Consider the following 19,832-nt stretch of genomic DNA (forward strand, 5'->3'; position numbering starts at 1 on the left):
ATGAGCACGAAGTGAATTTGGTTTCTTGCCTTTGAATGAATAATATTTACCGATGTTCAAAGTTTTCATTTGTCCATTCTATAATTAAACGGACCGTCTACACCCAATGTAAATTAATTTGATTAGAACAGCGTTTCTCGACCTTTTTTGAGCCCAAGGACCAATAAAACGTATGAAAAATTTCTACCACACTGAGCTACGTGGGCGTAATTTTTGAAACCTATATAGATATTTAGGACATACTGTGGGTTTATAACTTTATACGTACGAAAAGATAATTAATTAAATTAAGAGTTAATTATTTAATGTGAGTCGTCGTTAAACATAGTTATAATGTTTGTTAAGTTAAATCTGCCTGCCGGCACCCGTCCCGTAGCGGCTGACCACAGATTAATAAATGCGCCATTACAGGGGCCTTTTTATACTCTCTTTGAGTGGTAAAGGGCCTTAAACCACAAATAAAAAAAAAAAATGCGCCATTACAATGTCAAACATTCCTTACCTACTTGAAATTCCACTTCCACGCCGCAGACAATATCGCTCTTTGGACAATGAATATTTTTATAAGCAATAGAATATTTGTCATGTTTTAGCAAATAATAGAAGCATGTCGACTTATCGAAATAGAACAACTCTTTCTTAAAGGGAAAAACATGTTGTTGACCCCAAACCCTGCACGGACTGTTAAAACAAATGGTCTCAGAATACTCGTCGGTCACGTCTTTTTCCGAAACGCCCATACTCTTATCTTCACTGCACTTCCTACAAAAGAAACCACAAATTGTAATTAAGATAAACCTGAGTATCAAGACGCGGCACTTACCACCCATAGAAATTTCTATAAACAACCACAACGCATCGCACCTCCGAAAGTTAAAAGTTTTCGGGTTTACCGAAAAATTGTTTCCTTCGTGCGCCTTAAAGATCTAATTCCGGCATCATTTTATCCTCTCGACGTCAGTCTTCCGCCATTACCGATATTGGAGAAGTTTGAAGAAAGGGTTGCCGACGGAAAAGATTTTTCGTAGAATGCAGTCAGTCACGTGATATCCAATAATAATCATTACCGCTACGGCTGGGAAATCCCGTTCACCAGGTATGACGTGTTAATTCACCAATTCGCGTACACGTCAACCTCCTATCCTAATCGGCCTATAGAGCTTTCTAATGATGATGTCATTCCACGCGTGGTCTTTTTTGTAAAACGGACGTAAAACGGGCCAAACGGGCTGTTTGGTAAAATTCATTTTCGAAATTCATTTATATTAATTTATTAATGAAAGTATTCACTTTCAGAATAAAATACTAATGAATATTTTTGAATACCGCGTAACTCGGAAATTCTATGGCGAAAAACAATATCTTAACGCATTTTTAGGACCGCATTAAACAGAATTCTTGCAACTCGAGTACCGCATACATCGAGAGTTAGGTATGTAGACAGACAGGAAACTGTAATCTCTAATAGAAAGTATTATTGCTCGACTATGAATTAAATAAAATTAATTATATAAATACTGTATTGTATATTTCCTAATTATTTATTTGACAAAAAATAATTACCACATTTTGCAGTCGGAATGTTTATAAATCGTATCTCCCGGCTTCAGCTTCCTTCCGTAAAACATACAACCCGTACAACCTTGCGAACATTTCTTAGTTTCCCTATCCATGGAATACGAATTCTTACATCTGCGGGGGAAACAATTAATGTAAATTTCAAGTACAAAATATAAGTTAAATAACATTTTTCGTTGATCTGGGATATTTCAGACTTTTGGAATTTCTATACTTTCCATCTACTCCATAACCGAAACAGCTACAGACGTACAGTACTTTATGTTTAAATTCTGTAATAGAATAACTAAAGCTTGAAATCGTAATAAATGTTTATGCGATAAACATCCTACGAACAAAATGCAGTAGAACCTGATTAACTGGAATCGGTGGGGGGATTCGGACTTCGTGTTATAAAGAGTTACGGAGGTTGTGCTAAAAATCAAGATTTCGTGCGTGGATTTGCCGATGACCCATAATAAACTACGGGTACACACACGGTATTTCCCCGAGTCTTACCACGTAAAATCATTGTGTCGATGTCAACCTCTCGTTGTTGTGTCCAGAAATTCTAAAACGCTTCATCCAGTGCTTAAAATAAGCAAGGAAGAAATGCTTCCCCGAATAGTGGATCCGTTCCCTCTTAAGTGTTTATAAGAAATTATTTAAAGTGCCTACAATAGATCTGTTTATTTAAATTTTTATCACAAACCTACTACTCTACCATTGCTATAATTTTAAAATTTCGCTTCAAACATTAAAATTTTTACATAGAATTTTACTGTAATCGTTTTCTTAAATTAATTTATCAAACATCCATTTATTAATTACTTAGGCAAGTCGAAATACATCGGCAATCAAATAAAACACAAAGATATATTCGAGAAAAATGGATTCTAACGGCAGTTACGGTACTGGGGACAAAGCCGCTCTATGGGTGCCGCCGTCCCAACTACATAATTTTTTCAGTCGTACGTTATTCCCGCGCTTTATAGTATCTGATTAATTTGTTAGATATACGAACATTAAAACATTTATTTATATTAAAATTCCGGAGTGTTCATAAAATAAAATTTTTCTCGTTCGAGATAACCACTTTTATGTAACGTGTATTTTGGTTTTTGATTTAACCTCATACTAACCTAACCGAAAAAAAAAATATTTCGAGTTATCCCGGTTCGAATTAAGCAGGTTTCGTTGTATTTATTAATTTTACTAAATGCTTCTGACGATTTCAATATATCATAAATTTAACATATTCAATGACAGAATGACACTTTCGATGATATTTCATTCCTGTTTTTCTCAACGGCAGAAAAGTCTTTCGAACTTTTGGTTTGAAAATCATAACAGTGGCTATAAATCCAATAAATACATCGGATTTAACATACAAATAAATCCGACAGTCAGGGTTATTTTACACGCTGTTATTCTATGAAAAAGAAAAAAAGACGAGTTAATATTCACTATTCGAATGATAACGCTGGATTCGTCGGCCGTAGAATGGCTAATTGAATAAATAAGTAATACTTAATTGGTATTAAAAGTAGGAATTAGATCGTCATCCTGTCTCATACTAGATAATTGCAATTTAAACCTTTTTGAATATTCAAAACTCGCCAGTACCTAACTCCTGTTCAACGTGAGGACAACGGCCAATTTGCTACCCGACTGGCTGCGCCCACTGGGGACGAATATCTAACCAGTCCTACGTTTATAATAATCGCCTACCTTTAGTCCAAATTACTCGATGTGTTTACGTTTAATTAATAAAGCGTTAATGTTCAATAAACATTTCTCAGCATCAAGTGTTGATGGTTCATTAAGTATTTTAAATTAAGCAATTCGTAACTCGACCAATCCGGCGTTTTCGACTGATTTTTAAAATTCAATTTAGAAACTACTTTTTGTTGACGATAGAAGAATATCAGACATATATCAACAAGAGAGAGGCTATCATAGTCACTTCACCCACCAGGGAAATATCCGTCTCGCGCTTGTTACATTGTTCCAATTTAAACTAGTTTGCTTTTAACAGAAAAAATAATAATAAAATGTTCATATCCAACCTGCAAGGTTCGCTGGTATATTCCTCGTCGGTTGCAACTCCGTAGCAATAAAGATCTTTAAGATCCTCAGTTGTGTAACTCGTTGCATTGTTCGGAATTTTCAAATCGTCGTTACACTTGACTGCATCAGCGAAAGCCACTACATTTTGCTGCTCGCCCACACACTCCCAATGCTCTGCTAGACATATACTAAAAAATAATTTACACTTTTTTAATTCGTGTCGTACACAAAAGTATTACATAATTTACAGTATATTAGGAAGGAAAGTGATTATGGGTAACAAAATTTCATATACTAATTCAGTACTTAATACTTTTCGTTGTGCAGTATTTAAACGTACGGTTGGCCGTAATAATAAAAGTTAACATTCCAACCAATCTCAATATTACGCTTTTATTTCTATACACGCTGAAAAAATTACTGATTCAATAATTTGATGGCTTACCACATGTTTAAATAATAAGTTATATAATATAAATTTACTTAACTTGTTAATCTAATTAACCTAATTTAAAATTTTAATATAATTTTTAATTACCAATTAATTAATAAATTCTACACATTTTAACTGAAAAAGATTAATTTTTATGCCATAACAAATAATTATATTATGTGCCATTAAAACGAAGCCAAAATACTAAGGTTATAATTATATTACGTCATGATTTCTATAGAAAAAAGTTTTTATTTTTGTTATAACAGAAAAAGTTAATGTTTTTTGTTATGTAGTCGTGTGAATAAATATTTCACGTAAATCAATGATTGTTTTATTTTAAATACGTCTTTATAAATCTATTATATATATATACTAACAGGCTATATAATGTAGTGTTTTATTTCGGGGTCTTCTGGACTCCACCAGGCTCACGGCGAAATTTTCTTCATCAGGCATACGGAAGGTTAAACTAATACATTATTTTAATATTGATCTTTTTATTTTGAAAAAGACTTTTGGGACACCCTGTAGTGTGGATCGTGGATGTGTAATAATTTGTGTTTGTTTGCAAGCTATTGGTGTATTATATTTGCTACTTGATAATGTCTATGTAAATAATCTGTCTGTGTCAAGAGCTTGCAACCAGAAATGATGTGTTGTATAGTTTCTAGCATTTTCTGCATGTGATGTTGTATCTTTGAGTATGTGTTTTCTGTAGTTTTTAGTACTTATGAGCTGATCATGTATGGCAATCATGAATCCTTCCGTCTCCCCAAAAAGGCATGCCCGAGCTCACCAGCTGTTTGACGCAGTTTTGTCAACAAAATCTTGGGCCCAGATCGTAAGGATGTCTGCCGTAGAGTGCCTTTTGTGCCCACGATTACTTAACGATATCTATTCTTTTTATATAACATGTTGTGTCGTGTCTGTACGACATCGGTGTAAGTTTAATGATGTGTTATTTGTGTCTGCTAGAGTTACTGCTTTAAGTAACTGTGATGTTTCTTGTTTTCTGTAGAAAAACTCTCGCAGTGACTGTATTTGTTCGTAGTGAAGGTTAACTATGTCAATCAGACCACGTCCGACATATTTACGTGGAAGGGTTAATCTTTCTGTGGCGGATTTCGGGTGATATTGTTAATGCTTAGTAAGTGTTGTTCTTGTTTACTTTGGAGTTGCTCGAGATCTGTGCGAGTCCAATATATAACTCCAAAAGAATATGTGAGTACTGGGATGACATATGTGTTTATTGCTATAACTGTGTGTTTTGCATTTAGCTGTGTTCGGAGAATAGCGTTTAACCTACTTTGGTATTCTTTAATTAATCTTTGTTTTATTGTGTATGTTAGTTTGACCTGTTGGAATTCTAAATACTTGTAGAACTCGCCCTGTCCATGGATTCAATTTCTTTCTTCAGGACTCCTTTTTCTACGTGAAGTGTTTTGCATTTTTCTACGCAAAACTCCATTTGTCTTTCCTTGGTGTAAGAATGTGTAATTTGTAGGAGTTGATAAAGTTGTTTTTGTGTGAATGCGTAAAGTTTTATGTCGTCCATGTACAGAGAGGTGTCAAGGTAAACTGTTGTTTTTTCATGTCTGATATTGTAACCATGTTGCCTGTTGTTTAGCATGTTGGATAATGGGTACAGGGCTAAGCAGAACCAGAGGACTCAAGGAATCTCCTTGAAAAATTCCCTCGCCTAATGAATATTTGGTTTGTGTGTATGGAAGTGTTACTAACCCGTAGCGTTGTTCTCCAGTGCTGCATAGTGTTTTGGAAGAATGCAATGAGCAATGGACGTATTTTGTACATGTGTAAAATATGTAGCAGCCTGTGGAACACTGTCGAATGCTTTTCTGTAGTCTATATATGCCATGTGTATGTTTCTGTGTTGTTTGCGTGCTTGCCGTAGAATGACTGAATCTATGAGTAACTGTTCTTTGCATCCCCTGTGATTTCTACGGCAACCTTTTTGTTGTTCCGTGAGAATGTCGTGTTCTTCAACATGTTTGTATAGTTTGTTTGGTTATGCAAGTTTTTGTTCTCCACCTCGATCCAGCCTTCATCAGCATTGTGTGTAACAGCACGGAACTAAAGAGAAGACCTGTAAGTTGTGAATTCTTCTTCTGTTGATGTGCCACTGTGCTGTGTATTAGTGTTTGTTTTGGTACTGATTTGTCTGTAGAAGAGTCTTTTATTGTTTGTGTATAATTTATTTTGTTGTTTTCGTAGTGAACATGTTTTGTGTCATTTGAGTCTACGTGCTTTGGCTGCGAGCTTTTGTTTTAGTGTATCGATGCATTCTGTAATGTGTGTGTTGCGATGTTCGTGTTTTGTGTGTGTTTTGATTTTCTTGAAAATGTTTTTGAGTTGTTTCTTTAATTTGGGTTATGTTGTTATGTTGTTTTTAGTGTATTGTGTCAGCCTGCATAATTACTGTCTAATGTCATTTATTTGTAGGAGTTGATGAAGTTGTTTTTGTGTGGATGCATAAAATTTTATGTCGTCCATGCACATGAAATGTGACAGTGTAAACTGTGTTGTTTTTTCATGTCTGATATTGTTCACTCTGTTCTATTCTTCTCTGCCAGGCAGGCTTGTGATAGAACTGTTTTGTGTGTATCTGTCTGCGATTGTATTTTCAGTCCATGGCATGTCACTACTGTGACTGTCCCAGCATAAACTAATGTATGAATGACTGAGAGTGTAGAAATTGAATGAATGTAGTGTGGTAGTAAGTGAATGTTTACATAATTTAGTGTTTTTCCTACTAAGTTTGACGTGTTGATTTTTGGTATTCGTGGTCTTTGTGTGGGATCTGTGCCTGTATATTTAGTGAGTGTTTCCTGAAATATAAGTGAGAGCGTATTAACTAAATCTATGTCTATGTTATCAGTGATGGATGACGAAGTGTCTGTAGTATCATTAGTGGTACTTGTTGTGTGTGTGTTATTATCAATGCTTGTTGCTGGATTATCCTGACAGGTTACGTGATCTTCACTAATAATGTTAAATGTTTCTGTCTGTTTATGTATTTGATCAGCAACCTGTTGTTTGATAAGTTTGTGGGATAAGGATGTTGTGTATAATTGTTCTTTTTTGATCAACAATCCTTTGTTCGGTGACAGTGAGGTGAGGATATTGTTGTGTAAATCTATGATGTATTTGTTGTCTGTACGTTGTCGTGTTTTTTTCGAGTTTTGTGATGGTGTACGGATAATAAACTCGTTCATTTCTACTGTCCATTTCATCCGTTGGCGTGGTTTTCCAGCCTTTGTGGTCTGTGGACGCATTGCCACAAAAACACCAAGGCTAGGTTGGTTCCTCACATCTGTTGAGGGCATTGCAGTAGCCATGCTTGGGCCGGTGCTGCTTTCGCCACCGGTAACTAAGGTAGACTGCGGCCTATTTTTCGAACGTGAGCCTCTGTCTAACCCACGAACGCGGACCTTGTTAACCCAGAGCGACGTCCGAGCCGGTATCACACTTTGATCTGGTTAATATCATGATAAATATCTCCACAGAATGTGGGTGTGGTCACTCTTAGCTTCATTTCTCTCTATAGACCTTACTGGCATGGGTGTCCCTACTAGGAGCTTGTGCTCGAGCCTTCATTGCCCTACGGATCAGTAAAATTAGTGGGCTCTCCCACCACAACCAAGTGGTAACCAGGGAAAGTTATTATTAATATTATTATCCCAATTTCGATTATATTATAAGATTATTTCGTATGTGTATACACCAATATACGCAAAGTAAGATTAAAATCTTGCTGGTAGTATGAAAACGGAATCTCTTAAAGGTAATTTTTAAAATCTTTAAAAAACAAAATTCAAAGATTCCTTCGGCTTTATTATTTCTTCTTTTACGAGTTATAATGACTCAAACTCACTTCCATTTCAAGGTTAATCGACACCGAGTAGAGAAAAAATCATTACATGCCACTGCGGGGAATAAATTGGATAACGCTCTTTTAAGTGAATGATTGCGAATGTTAAAACATCCCTGGCGTTGTAATAGTCGCAAATTTTCTGGTCGTTTCGGGGGAATTGCGTTTAATCGCCATAAAATATTAATATAATCATACTGAGTAATTATATGCTATAATACTTTTTCATGAAATTAGTTATTTTATATGTATTAGTTAGGCGGACGTTTAAAGATCGATATTTGATGTTATGTTTTATTTTCGAACACAGCGGCTAACCTTACGACGATAGCTAATAGTTGTTGGATACAAGTTTCTTGGTAATTACTACACGCTTTTACTGAAATTTGGTTTAATTTTCTGAAAATCGAAACTATTACACCGCACAGAGGCATAGTTTTGCCATTGGTATGACGTAAAAACATGAAATCGAACACGTTTGTATTAGAAAATCTTGTTTTTTGCTAAATGTTAATTTATTTGACTATACGTGCAATTTTCGACTTCACGTTTATATCCTGCGTGATGTTTTAACACAAATAACACTAATATTATTGTAATATACTGGATACGTTTTAAAACGGGAAAAATATGGGCTATATTATGACTAATCTTTTACTAGAACAATTCCATTCAAATCCAAAACAGATATTTGTGATCAAAATTGTATTCACGCCTACGATCTGGCTAAAATAAGAAATAACATATCAGTATACATTTTTTGATTTAATGCAACTTTTGAAAAAAAAAAACACACGGTGGATTCCATATATGTTTTTTCAATTTTTATATTCTTTACTCGTGGAGACTTTATGTAATAAAATTTGGAAAACTTATACAACGAATTGTTGTAAAGAAGATCTAGTTGTATTATTCATTAGATTGGTTACCAATTTTTACGTCCTCTCTTTAAAAAAAAGCTTTTATAGGCCTATTTGACAGAATAAAAAGCATGTTACAATATATGAAACGGAATCTTACCATGAAGCACCTTCCACTTGAATAGATTCACCCTCGTGATACTGTTTTCCGTTGTAAAGACACGGACACTGTTGAAATGGAATGCACGTTCCGTTCACGTTCAACGTATTGCCTTTTGGACAAGTGCATCCCTGTACGCACTTTTTGGTACAGGCACGTACGGCTTTTGACATGGCTAGCGACGCGCAACTATATTCACAAGGATCTGTACAGTCGTCGAAGGTCTGGCGTAAATAACACTGTGAGGCTAAATGTGAAAATAAAACGACATTGTTAATTATACTCTTTTAACTTTCAAAATTTTTTAGTAGTAACAATAATATAACGCCTAATTCGTATATTATTTATAAACATATAATTAATTACGTTTCAGATAGACCGTTATATCGAGTTTATAACGATTGAATGCTTTTCGAATCGTTCGCACCAGTTAAAGCCATATTGCACGTGTCGGTCACAATCGTGATGCGGCCTTATTAACGACGCTTATATTTTAACTGCGAGGAGACTATGACGAGAGGCGTTGCAACGTGTTCTAATCTACAGCGGTGCATATCGGAACAAGTGATATAACAAATTAGCATAGAAAATGAATGCTTTAAACCAGCTCTCGGTACAAATTTTAAAACACTGACGTCGAAAGTTTCTATTATTTCGAAAAAATGTGAAACTTTTTCTTTGAACCCTACTTGTGAATCTCGATCTAATTATTGCTTTCAACAAGAGCGTTTCAATGTACAGTTCTCGAATGTTTCAACAATATATGTGACATAATAACCACATTTTACTTTCATTTCACACATCTCGTGTAATGAGAAGCATTATAAACAATATAAAAAATTACTGGAAAATTCTTTTCGTACTTATAAAGTGTAAATTTGCCTATTACAAAGATATAGAAATTAATTCCAATCATAGTAACAGGGTTTAAAACTATTTTAATGACCAAATGAAAATGCTAATACAGCAACCAAGTTAACTCCTTTCGAGAAAAAAAAATTTGAATTCAAATAACGTGACTTCCGATTTGCATCGAAACTTTATATATAGTTTATATAAACTTTCGATGCAAACACATATATAAACTATAGATACTTTACACATCTGATCTCGACATTCATCTATTTAACGTCGTTCTCGAGATTAAGGAAATACAGGCAGACAACCTGACTGACGGACAAACGGACGACAGTGGAAATTTACAGGTCTACAATGTTTTTCAAACTGCAGCCCAGTAAGCAGTCTATTCCGCAGAACGGGAGCTGAAAAAGTGATTGTCCGTGACTGGATCCAGAACATTAGTCGTGATGTTATTCGAAGCATTATTGACAGCATACTGCAGGATTTGTGCTGTCATTAAAGCCAAAAGTGTGGTACGTAACGAAATACAAATACTGTAAATACAATGTATACATTAATTTATGTTTATCAACTCTCTAGAAACGTATACTCGGACAGGTTTATATATCTTCGAACATCGTATTGTATACGCCTGTCACTTAAGAATAAATTGCAGAGGGCATAATTTTGTAGCTCTTACTTTTCTTCTATATTTATCACTACTTCTCGGTAATACATTACACCCTTTTATACATTGCATCTACAATACTACGGTTACATTTTGCTGATTCGTATGAAGTCAGCAACATGCAATACTTTAGAACCGCAAAGTAAACGTTACGTTAGAAAACCTAGTTCTTGACTTTTCTCTGCTTGACTTGGTTGCTAAAAATGGTGAAATTCTGCTATAAAATTCTAATACATAACTGTTTCCTTTTCCATGGGAAAGTTAATTTTCGTCGTAACGTTTAAAAGTTATTTCGGGAATAAACGTAACTTCCTTCGACTCAACCTATTATAATTTTATCATTTATCACGAAAAAAAGCAAGCGAATTGACAATTCTTAAATTACAATTCCATTTTTTGATGTGAAATTTCGTTTCACGATTATATTCCGATGGGAACACGTAAAAATAGTTCAATCAGCGCGTATCCACGTTCACTGAGAAAACAAACTCTCCCTACTATTAAATTAGAAGGCTTCATCAACAAACAAGTTTTTAATCTGTAATAAAAATAAAACTTTCTTACCGCAGGAAGGAATATTTTGTGTCCATTTGACTGTTTTTCCTTTTCTAGCACAGGCTACGCCATAATTTGCAATAGCGGAACAGTAGCAATCTTCCCTCAAGCAAGAACACATGTCTTCGACGCATTCCCTATAGTAAACATCGGGGTCAACCGATATATGGCAGGCTGTGAAAAATGATGTTTGTATTAGAATCCAAGAAATAGCAACATAATAACAGTTTAATAATAATATTTGTAATTTGTTAAATAAATACGAACTACTCACAAATAATAAATAACTCTCTTAATATCAAATGTAACGGATGTCTCGTAGGTTTGTGTAAAGAATTTGGAGTGGAAATGATACAAATTCATTTTAAACTATACATGTAAACATTTACAGTCATTCCTTAAACAAATCCGGATGTGACATTAGAATGATGCGAGTGACAGGATACTAATCAGTATTGATACAACACGACAATTTAAATAATGCAGAGTAAAATAACCTAACATTATACCCTAAACAATTTCATTCACATAATGCGTAAATAAAGATACATAGAAGTAATAAAACCTACAGGTATACGTTCATATTTTAAAGTTTCTTTTACAAAGAGCAAAAAATTTTCATAACTGTGTGTTTACAAAGTGAATTTCGTTCAGTTAATTGATTTCGATCTAGAATAGAAACTGAAAAAATACACTAGTATAGAGGATTTCCTCTTAACGATCAGTAATTTTTGTTAACCAATTTAAAAATCTAACGAAAACTTTCTTGTGAGCACTATATTGGCTTCTTTGTTCCAAGACTAATTACACTGTGTAATGAGTCTAGGAATAAAAAAGTCAATATAGTGCTCACAAGTGTATACGAAACTAAACAAAAAGCGTATTATAGTACTGAGCAAACACTTTGGAATAAAATAAAGATAACAGTAAAAATATTCCAAAAAAAATAACCAGTAAACAAATACAAGACAAATAAGGCTCTAACCTTTCGTTTCTATTTATTCTTGACTCTTACCACCTCCAAGGGACTACACGAGGGCCACAGTAAAAACGACAGTGGTGTGGGACGGAGCCCTAAACATCTATTGATATTTACATTTACTTCTGTTTTTTTCTAAATAACTCAATTTTGTGGTTCGTCTAAAATTTACACTAGAAAATCAAATTTCTTTAAAACAGCGATAATATTATCATAATCTCTAAGTAGAGAACTGTCTATAAAGTTGGATTCTTAATGTTATCCACTATATATACCAGGCATAAGCAAATGCGGCTCTTTTTGAGTTCCATCGGCTCTTGCTGAAAGTGCTATCCTTCCCAGCCTTACCATACTATCCGCCACGGCAGTACAGAACTGCGGCGCCCATGCGTTTTGCAAAAGCTACATTTCGGCTCCCACACAACTCTTACTTGCCCACCTCTGATACATATATACACCCGGTGTTTAAATAGATATTCAAACATAATATGACAAATAATATTATATATTATTTAAACATATACAGTATTTCGTTATTCTTAACATCATCAATTGTATAATGTTTTCAAATTATCCGTTTGAGTAAACATCGTCACAATGCCGGGTTACAATTTTAATTCATATTTTTAATTAATTTAATTTAAAATATATGTTCTCCCCCTCAAATTAGTAGTGTCTTTCTGCTGTACATCCGGTTAGCAATATAGTCGTGTCGATCATCTATTTTATCTAACTTGTTTATTTTCATAACCCATAGTAAAATATTTTTCAGTGTTGTCCATCTAACATCACTAATATATATGATTCCGTTCATTAAGTAGAACGTTATACAATAGCAAGAAACTAATAATACATACAAAAACAAAAGCGAAGTTAATGTGACATTAGAAGAACTAACGAGCCATACAAGTAATTAATATTTAAATAAAGTTTTATTATAAAAAATAACATAAATTTTACTTTACATGGTATGTAACACAAAAGGTACCACGGTGTCTGTATGATCCCAAACGTATAAAAACTGGAAATCTATCCTAAAGCAATAAAGCAATATAAATCTCCTTTTATTACTATAAAACCTAAAGTTGCAAAAGAATATACGTAGAGCGATAAATGTGGAAAATAAACCATTTCTACGTTAAAACAGTTTGAAAATGTCTCGTGTAAAATCACCCAAGGTATGTGATACAAGTTAATTATCGTTATTTATAAAATCATATTTTTCGTATATAATACTTTCGTATGTCTCAATTTTCAAGTAATTATCCGTAAATCGGTCGCTATCCACGGCTTTATAAAATAGTTAAATATAATTTCCAGTGAAAAGTAGAAAAGTATATCGTAACCTACCTGCAAATGTATCCATACGAATAGGATAACAAGCTCTTTCGGCCAACTGTAACCTCTTTTCATCACTTTTACAAAAATCTTTAACATTTAGCATAATTTCTCTACACTCAACTGTTGGGTCTTTCCAGCTGCCGGCGAAAATCTCTATATTGGTTTCTTTCTCTCCAAATCTTGAAAATAAATCGTCGCTAACGTCGCCGTTTAGAACACCGCATAAACCGTATAATCTGTTGTATAAATCTGGCATGGCGTCGATATAAATACGATTCATTTTATCCCAAAACACGGTAAGACCATTGGGCATATCCACCTAATCAATAATACAACAAACGTCTCGCTTTTATACGTGTAATGATAAATGATAATTAACTAAAATTTATAGTACATTTGTATTATCATATGTTATAATTCATTCGTAAGAAATAAGTGATACGGAGTTTATAAATATTTATTTCTATATCATTTATGAATTTTAATTATCACGAAGAAGTTGTTTTTAAATCTTTTGTTGTTTAATTAGCAACTTTTTCGACAAAGCAAAATCCTTTAGTGTCATAACTGTTAAATTCATAAATATTTTGTATACTAATCCTGTGATTGATATCAGTTTATTTTCGAAATTATTTTTATTTCATTATGTAACACTGCATAAGAAATAATTCTGTGTAATGTTTTTAGTGTAATTTATTTCTACAAACTTTAGATAGTCGGATGTAATTTTTAAACAATTTCAAATCACTAATACTATGTCTTAAAATATAGAGAATGAAAACTAAGTTTATGATAGTAGCCAAGTCATCATGCGTATTGTTACGTACTCCACGTGCACGTATTGCTACGTCTAGCGTGTCTTAACATATTAAATTCTATATCATCTACCACGTACTTCTGGTTTATAGAACTGCCGTCTCGCGGCTATAAATTAAAGTATGTTTTAAAGGTTAAAAAAGAGAAACGGTAAATTAAATTACTTTTTTCTCTGTCAAATTTAAGTATATAAAAACAATTATTTAAATTATTTCGACACATTAGTTTTTCATATCGCTTCTGGCACGAAAAATATATAAAGTAATATTTAACATTACAATCACTGAATACAATTATTAAATTGAATTAGAAATGTTTGAACTTGGTTTCCTTCCCTTATTTTTTGCTTTAATCCGGTAACAGATCAATAATTATATAAAACCAAATCAGAGAATTTACGCATCTACTTCAGTCGAAAAAGAACAAAACATTTCTAATTTGAATTTCATTACTTTTTAAATAAATGAATTTAGAGAGTAAATATATATTTACCCTAAATTTTTGTTTAAAGTATCTAAAGGCAAAATACGATAAACAGTACGTTCGTACTAAAACAATAATATTGTTATCTATTGTAGTTTAAGGGAACACGCGGTAATGCCATAGTTTGAAACTGAAAATTACACTCCTTGCCGCAGTTATAGATTATAGTAAACTTGGCCAAAAACAACAGTCCACGGTTTTCAAAATGTCGGCAAGCATTTCTTAAATAACAGACAAATCGTAAAATCTTAAGCTAACATTTTCAGAAGAGCGGCGGTGTGACTATTAAGTAATTATCCGTAAATCGGTTGCTATCCATGGCTTTATAAAATAGTTAAATATAATTTCCAGTGAAAAGTAGAAAAGTATATTGTATCATACCCGAAAATGTATCCATATGAGCACTTTGACACAATAAGACACTCATTTAGTTATCAGAGGAGGCGGTTCAGCTGATACGCTACTGCCTGTCAATGACGCGCGCTTGCAACACATAAACGTTTTTATTTTCTTTTATTATTTTAATAGACTGAGAGTATGGTTTTGTTATTACGAGAGAGGTCATCGCAGACCATGTATGACTTCGCTTCCGTAACAATTAATTCATAAATAAAATAATCACCAACACAAGGAAAAGTTTAAATTTTCCTATTGAACTAAACAATAATTTATATCTAACATACATCATCTAAACTCAAATAACTGCTTAAAAATTTTCATTTACTGAGAGAAAAAAAATCTATTGATGAAAACTTTAATGGGAGCTATTGCGACTTTCTGATTTGTTGAATTTTTTAAAGTATTTTAAAATTTTTACTCCGTATGAACGTACACAATTTCGTATCGCATTAATTAATAAAACTAACTTTAATTGGAAGTTAAGTACCATACGACAATTATTTATCTATATTCACGTTTTAAATATAATCTGAGAAAAATGACAACCTTAACCTTAACGCCACAATAAGGAACTAGGAAAATTTCAAATTTTTGACGTAGACAATACATAAAAATGTCTTCTAACTTTGTCCCAGTTTCACAGCGCAGTCGAAGTCTTCTTAGAAGCTACCGTCTATTATTAAGAATTTTCTTCAATTTTGTAAGTTTGAACTTATTTGTCCTGGCCACGTTTTTATTAAACGGCAATAATATATAAATAACTTATTTTTTCATATCTGCTAAATATTTGAAATATTTTTCTTATTAAATTCTAACGTAAAAATGTTAAAACCAACTGCGATTGTTACATAATAAATGTGGTTGGTCAGGAATTGCTACCGCATTCTTCGTTATGTCTTTATACCAAATAGTATTTTTTATAGAATATTAGAGAAATGGAAAACAAAAATTAAATTTATCTACATACGTTTTAAATGTATAAGTATTTTGTAACAAATCTTATAATTTTAAAATCTGAAAAAAAAATTGAAATAGTGAAACAACGATTCCTACCTTGATGAAATGTGATAATTTATCAATTAATACCTCCTCTCCGATGTAGGGGATAGTTTCCTCCTCGTTGTTGACGTAGATCTATCACCAAAAGGCTTATGAATAAACTTAATGCCATATTTTAAATTGTTAAGAGAAGAAAGAAAACTGACCTCGAAACGCTTCAACACGAATACATCTTTCTTGTATCTGATTACTATGGCCTTGGTACAAGTGGCTCGATTGTCGGAAACTATATCGCTGGACAGGTCGCTGCACTTCGTTTTTTGTTGCATAACATAAAATTCCTTATTATATACTAAGAAATAAGAACAAGATCCCATAAACTCGTATCTCTGGCCATCGAACGTGGTGTAATGTTTGTTTCCCGATACAACGCATCGCGCCTCGCAAGGCCTGTTGGTGCACAACCATCTTCCTTTTATACATTCACTGCGAATAAAATAAAAGTAATAATCGGCTATGGTTTTTATATAATTAGTAATAACTTAATAAATAGGAGAATATCTCTACCTATTAATAATTACACATTACTAATGAATTTAATTGTACAATTCTAGAAACACTAGGAATCGATTGATTTCTTGGTAATAAATCATTCGATAATTTTATGAATTGCGCCCATTGTATGCAAATATTATAACACTGAAAAACGACATCCTGACATAAATAAATAAATAAAACTTTTTTTAAGGCAGAGCGTTACCCAAGCCACTTCCGTGTGTCTTTCCGAATTGCGTTTGTTCTCAAACTTCAATAGAGATAAAACTTTGCCTTTTCCATTAATTGCAATGAGGAACTGAGAAATGTAATTAAAGTTGAAGTTCGTCATTCGTTTTCGATATAAAGTGGGTAAAAGTGCAAGCTCCTAACACGATTAACCGCGCCGAACGGAATTGCCAAACAGAAATTTAAAAAATAACTAGCATAGCGCACGCTAACGAATAATGGGCGCCGAAGCCAACAAAACACAAGAACAAAGTAATCGGCGTTGATTCCTTTGCTCACCGATCGCTTCTCCCTGGTTGGGAAATGCTAAGATGGCCTCTTTCTTTCCGGCTCCGCATCATTTCTCCGGCAAAGTCGCGCCATGTTCTATTTCAAAACTTTAGAACTTAATAGTTAAAGATTACAGAGTGTATACTGCTAAAGTAACTGTTCATACGTACTATACAGTACATCCAATTACATTATTTTTTTTATACGAACAGTTAGCAATATATTTCCATGTAACCTTTAACTATTAAGTTACATACTGCGGATATATATGGTATGGCGTAAACAGTGGATAATCCGTTACCTGTGGATAGGGAACATCATGAGTGTTCAGAAAATTAAACATTGTGTTCAATAAAAGTGTCGTAGTTTTCGAGTTATTGGACATTTTCTAATTTTGGAAAATGGACTCCCTCGTTCACATTTTCGATGCCATGGTCACAAATCAAGGATTTTTCGCAGTCTGTTTTTCCAATACTAGCATTGGATACATGTTCTATTAAACATAAACTGCCGTTTTAGTGTCATGGATTTGGTATTTTTTTTTAACAAAAAATAATTCAAAATTTTTGTTTTATTTTTTTTCGGTGTAAAAAGCACTGTAACCTGCGTGACAAACTAACTAATAATTTTCCTATTTACAATGAGAAAAAATTATTAAGACTATCTGCTCCAATTCGTTATTTGGGATAATTATTTAATATAAAGTACTTTTAAAATATATGCAATACAGCAGAAACAATCTTTAAAAACAATAAAAACTAAAACCTTAAACATTGTTGATTTGTTTTACTTGTCGACTGCCTTTTATCACTGACAAAGAACTAAGGAAATTCGGAGCAAAAAAATATTCATTATTTTTCAAAGCGAGCAATGCATTTCGGGTGATTTTACAAAAACGTTCTTCTAATCACTCCTGGAACAGGAGTGATTAGAAGAACGTTTATTAGAAGAACGGTTATTAGAACGGTTATTAGAAGAACGTAGAAACATAAAAATATACAATCTCAAACTTTACACATTTCAACGATGTTATTACGAACTTACAAATAACCTTTTTTTACCAGTTTTCCGATCGAACATCGTTTATCAGTTGACATGCATATATACGTGGGTGTTTACTTCTATATCTCACCCCGAGCCCTCTGTTTCTATTCCATTGTTTAAATTAATAGCGTTATTTGCGTGTTTGATCGCGACACGTTCTTTAAATGTTCGTAAATACAAATATTTTTCTTTATAAACAATTATCACATTAGTATGTTCAGTAAAGAGGAAAAATTAGCACCAGGTGAAAAACCAAAAAATGTTAGACTTTAATGATATCAGAGATGCAAAACTTACAATTAGATTAAAAATTCGTAATCCTGGAGATAAAACTCATCCATTAGTAGAGTTTAGAAAATCTATTTTAAATAATTTAGAATTATTTATTTTTAAAAAATATGTAACGGGTTCACCTGTTTCAGTTAGTAATGCTGATAAAATCTTAAAATGACTACGTAAAATAGATATTAAACCAATATATAAAATGTTGAGCTAGGACGTAATGTCCATGTTTCATGGATCCATCTGTTTATTCGGGTAATTCAAAGAACAGTTTATTCCATTTAAAAATACTTTCTTGGCTGTTACATTTAATGAAGTTTTGTTTTAATAACAGTTATTTTTATGTGGGAGAAAAGATATTTACGCAAAGAATAGAATAAGTATGATACAGTGATTCGACCAAAAAAACTAGGGATGAATTAAATAAAAAAATGAATAACCATAAACTCAATTGTTTTTATAGCAACATATGTAGACGAGATAATAATTATATATGATAACAAAGTAGCGAATGACAGCATTCATCTAAATTATGCAAATACATTAATTAAGTAATACTTTAAGATTTGAACGGGAAATAAAAAACATAATAAAATTATTTATTTAGATATAAAAATAATCCGGAATAGTGTGAGAGTCTAGACCCGAGGAATTAATTTTAATGCATTTTATTCAAGTTTTTATTAAATTTAATTGATAAAATTCTATTTATTTGTAAATATTATAGGAAGTTGAAAAAGGAACTTCCTGTTTAAATAAAGATAACAAAGTTCCGTTAAAAGTGATATTTTAGTGTGAGATTCCCCGTACTTTATCCGCAAAACCGCCCAAATTCTGTCACACCTAAGAAGCGTGGAGGGCTTATTTTAAATAATCCGATTAGAGGAATTTTGGTAGAAAAGGTAATAGGTCACCTCTAAACATTAGTCGAGCTAAGACTGATAAGCTAAGCCACCTAGTTCAGTGCAGTTTAATCAACTAAAACCTAGCTCGGCTCACTAGACACCTTAGGAGACAAGTTCCGATTATAAGAATGTTCGGTGCGCTTGCCTCAAGACATCACTTGACTTCTTTGCTCTAGAACACTGCATGTAGGTAATGTATGTATTAGGTAAACTCTCTCCGAAATGAGTTATTTAAATTTATTCCTTTTTAAGGATCGCTTATAATCAAATATTTGGTTCCCTTCATATGTTTATATTATTTTAGATTTATCTTTTTGTATATAAATATAGTCAATCTTTCCTAATAAATGTATCATTTAATCATTATGTCGTTCAATTCTGTTATATCTTACGTTAAAACCGTCCAACGTCTTACGTTAAAACTAAACCTCGGTATTCTCATCTTTCCACGATTAATAACGGTCATCACGCACGTC

At 32.9% G+C, this 19,832-nt stretch overlaps 1 protein-coding gene across 1 annotated transcript in view; it reads right to left on the minus strand.

Annotated features, from left to right (window-relative positions):
* The window catches only part of LOC136987494 (mucin-6-like), a 294,367-nt gene that overhangs the window by 224,920 nt on the left and 49,615 nt on the right, over window positions 1-19,832 (minus strand). Inside the window, exons 14-21 of the mRNA XM_067285227.1 lie at window positions 16,279-16,558; window positions 16,127-16,207; window positions 13,385-13,694; window positions 11,065-11,229; window positions 8,973-9,219; window positions 3,627-3,815; window positions 1,564-1,692; window positions 503-762 (exon numbers count right to left, since the gene is read on the minus strand). Coding sequence (XP_067141328.1) covers window positions 503-762; window positions 1,564-1,692; window positions 3,627-3,815; window positions 8,973-9,219; window positions 11,065-11,229; window positions 13,385-13,694; window positions 16,127-16,207; window positions 16,279-16,558 — 1,661 coding nt within the window. The remainder of the gene's footprint in view (window positions 1-502; window positions 763-1,563; window positions 1,693-3,626; window positions 3,816-8,972; window positions 9,220-11,064; window positions 11,230-13,384; window positions 13,695-16,126; window positions 16,208-16,278; window positions 16,559-19,832) is intronic.

This window comes from Centruroides vittatus, unplaced genomic scaffold (assembly GCF_030686945.1).
Source record: "Centruroides vittatus isolate TY-2023 unplaced genomic scaffold, ASM3068694v2 scaffold_2342, whole genome shotgun sequence".
Classification (NCBI taxonomy): Eukaryota; Metazoa; Arthropoda; class Arachnida; order Scorpiones; family Buthidae; genus Centruroides; species Centruroides vittatus.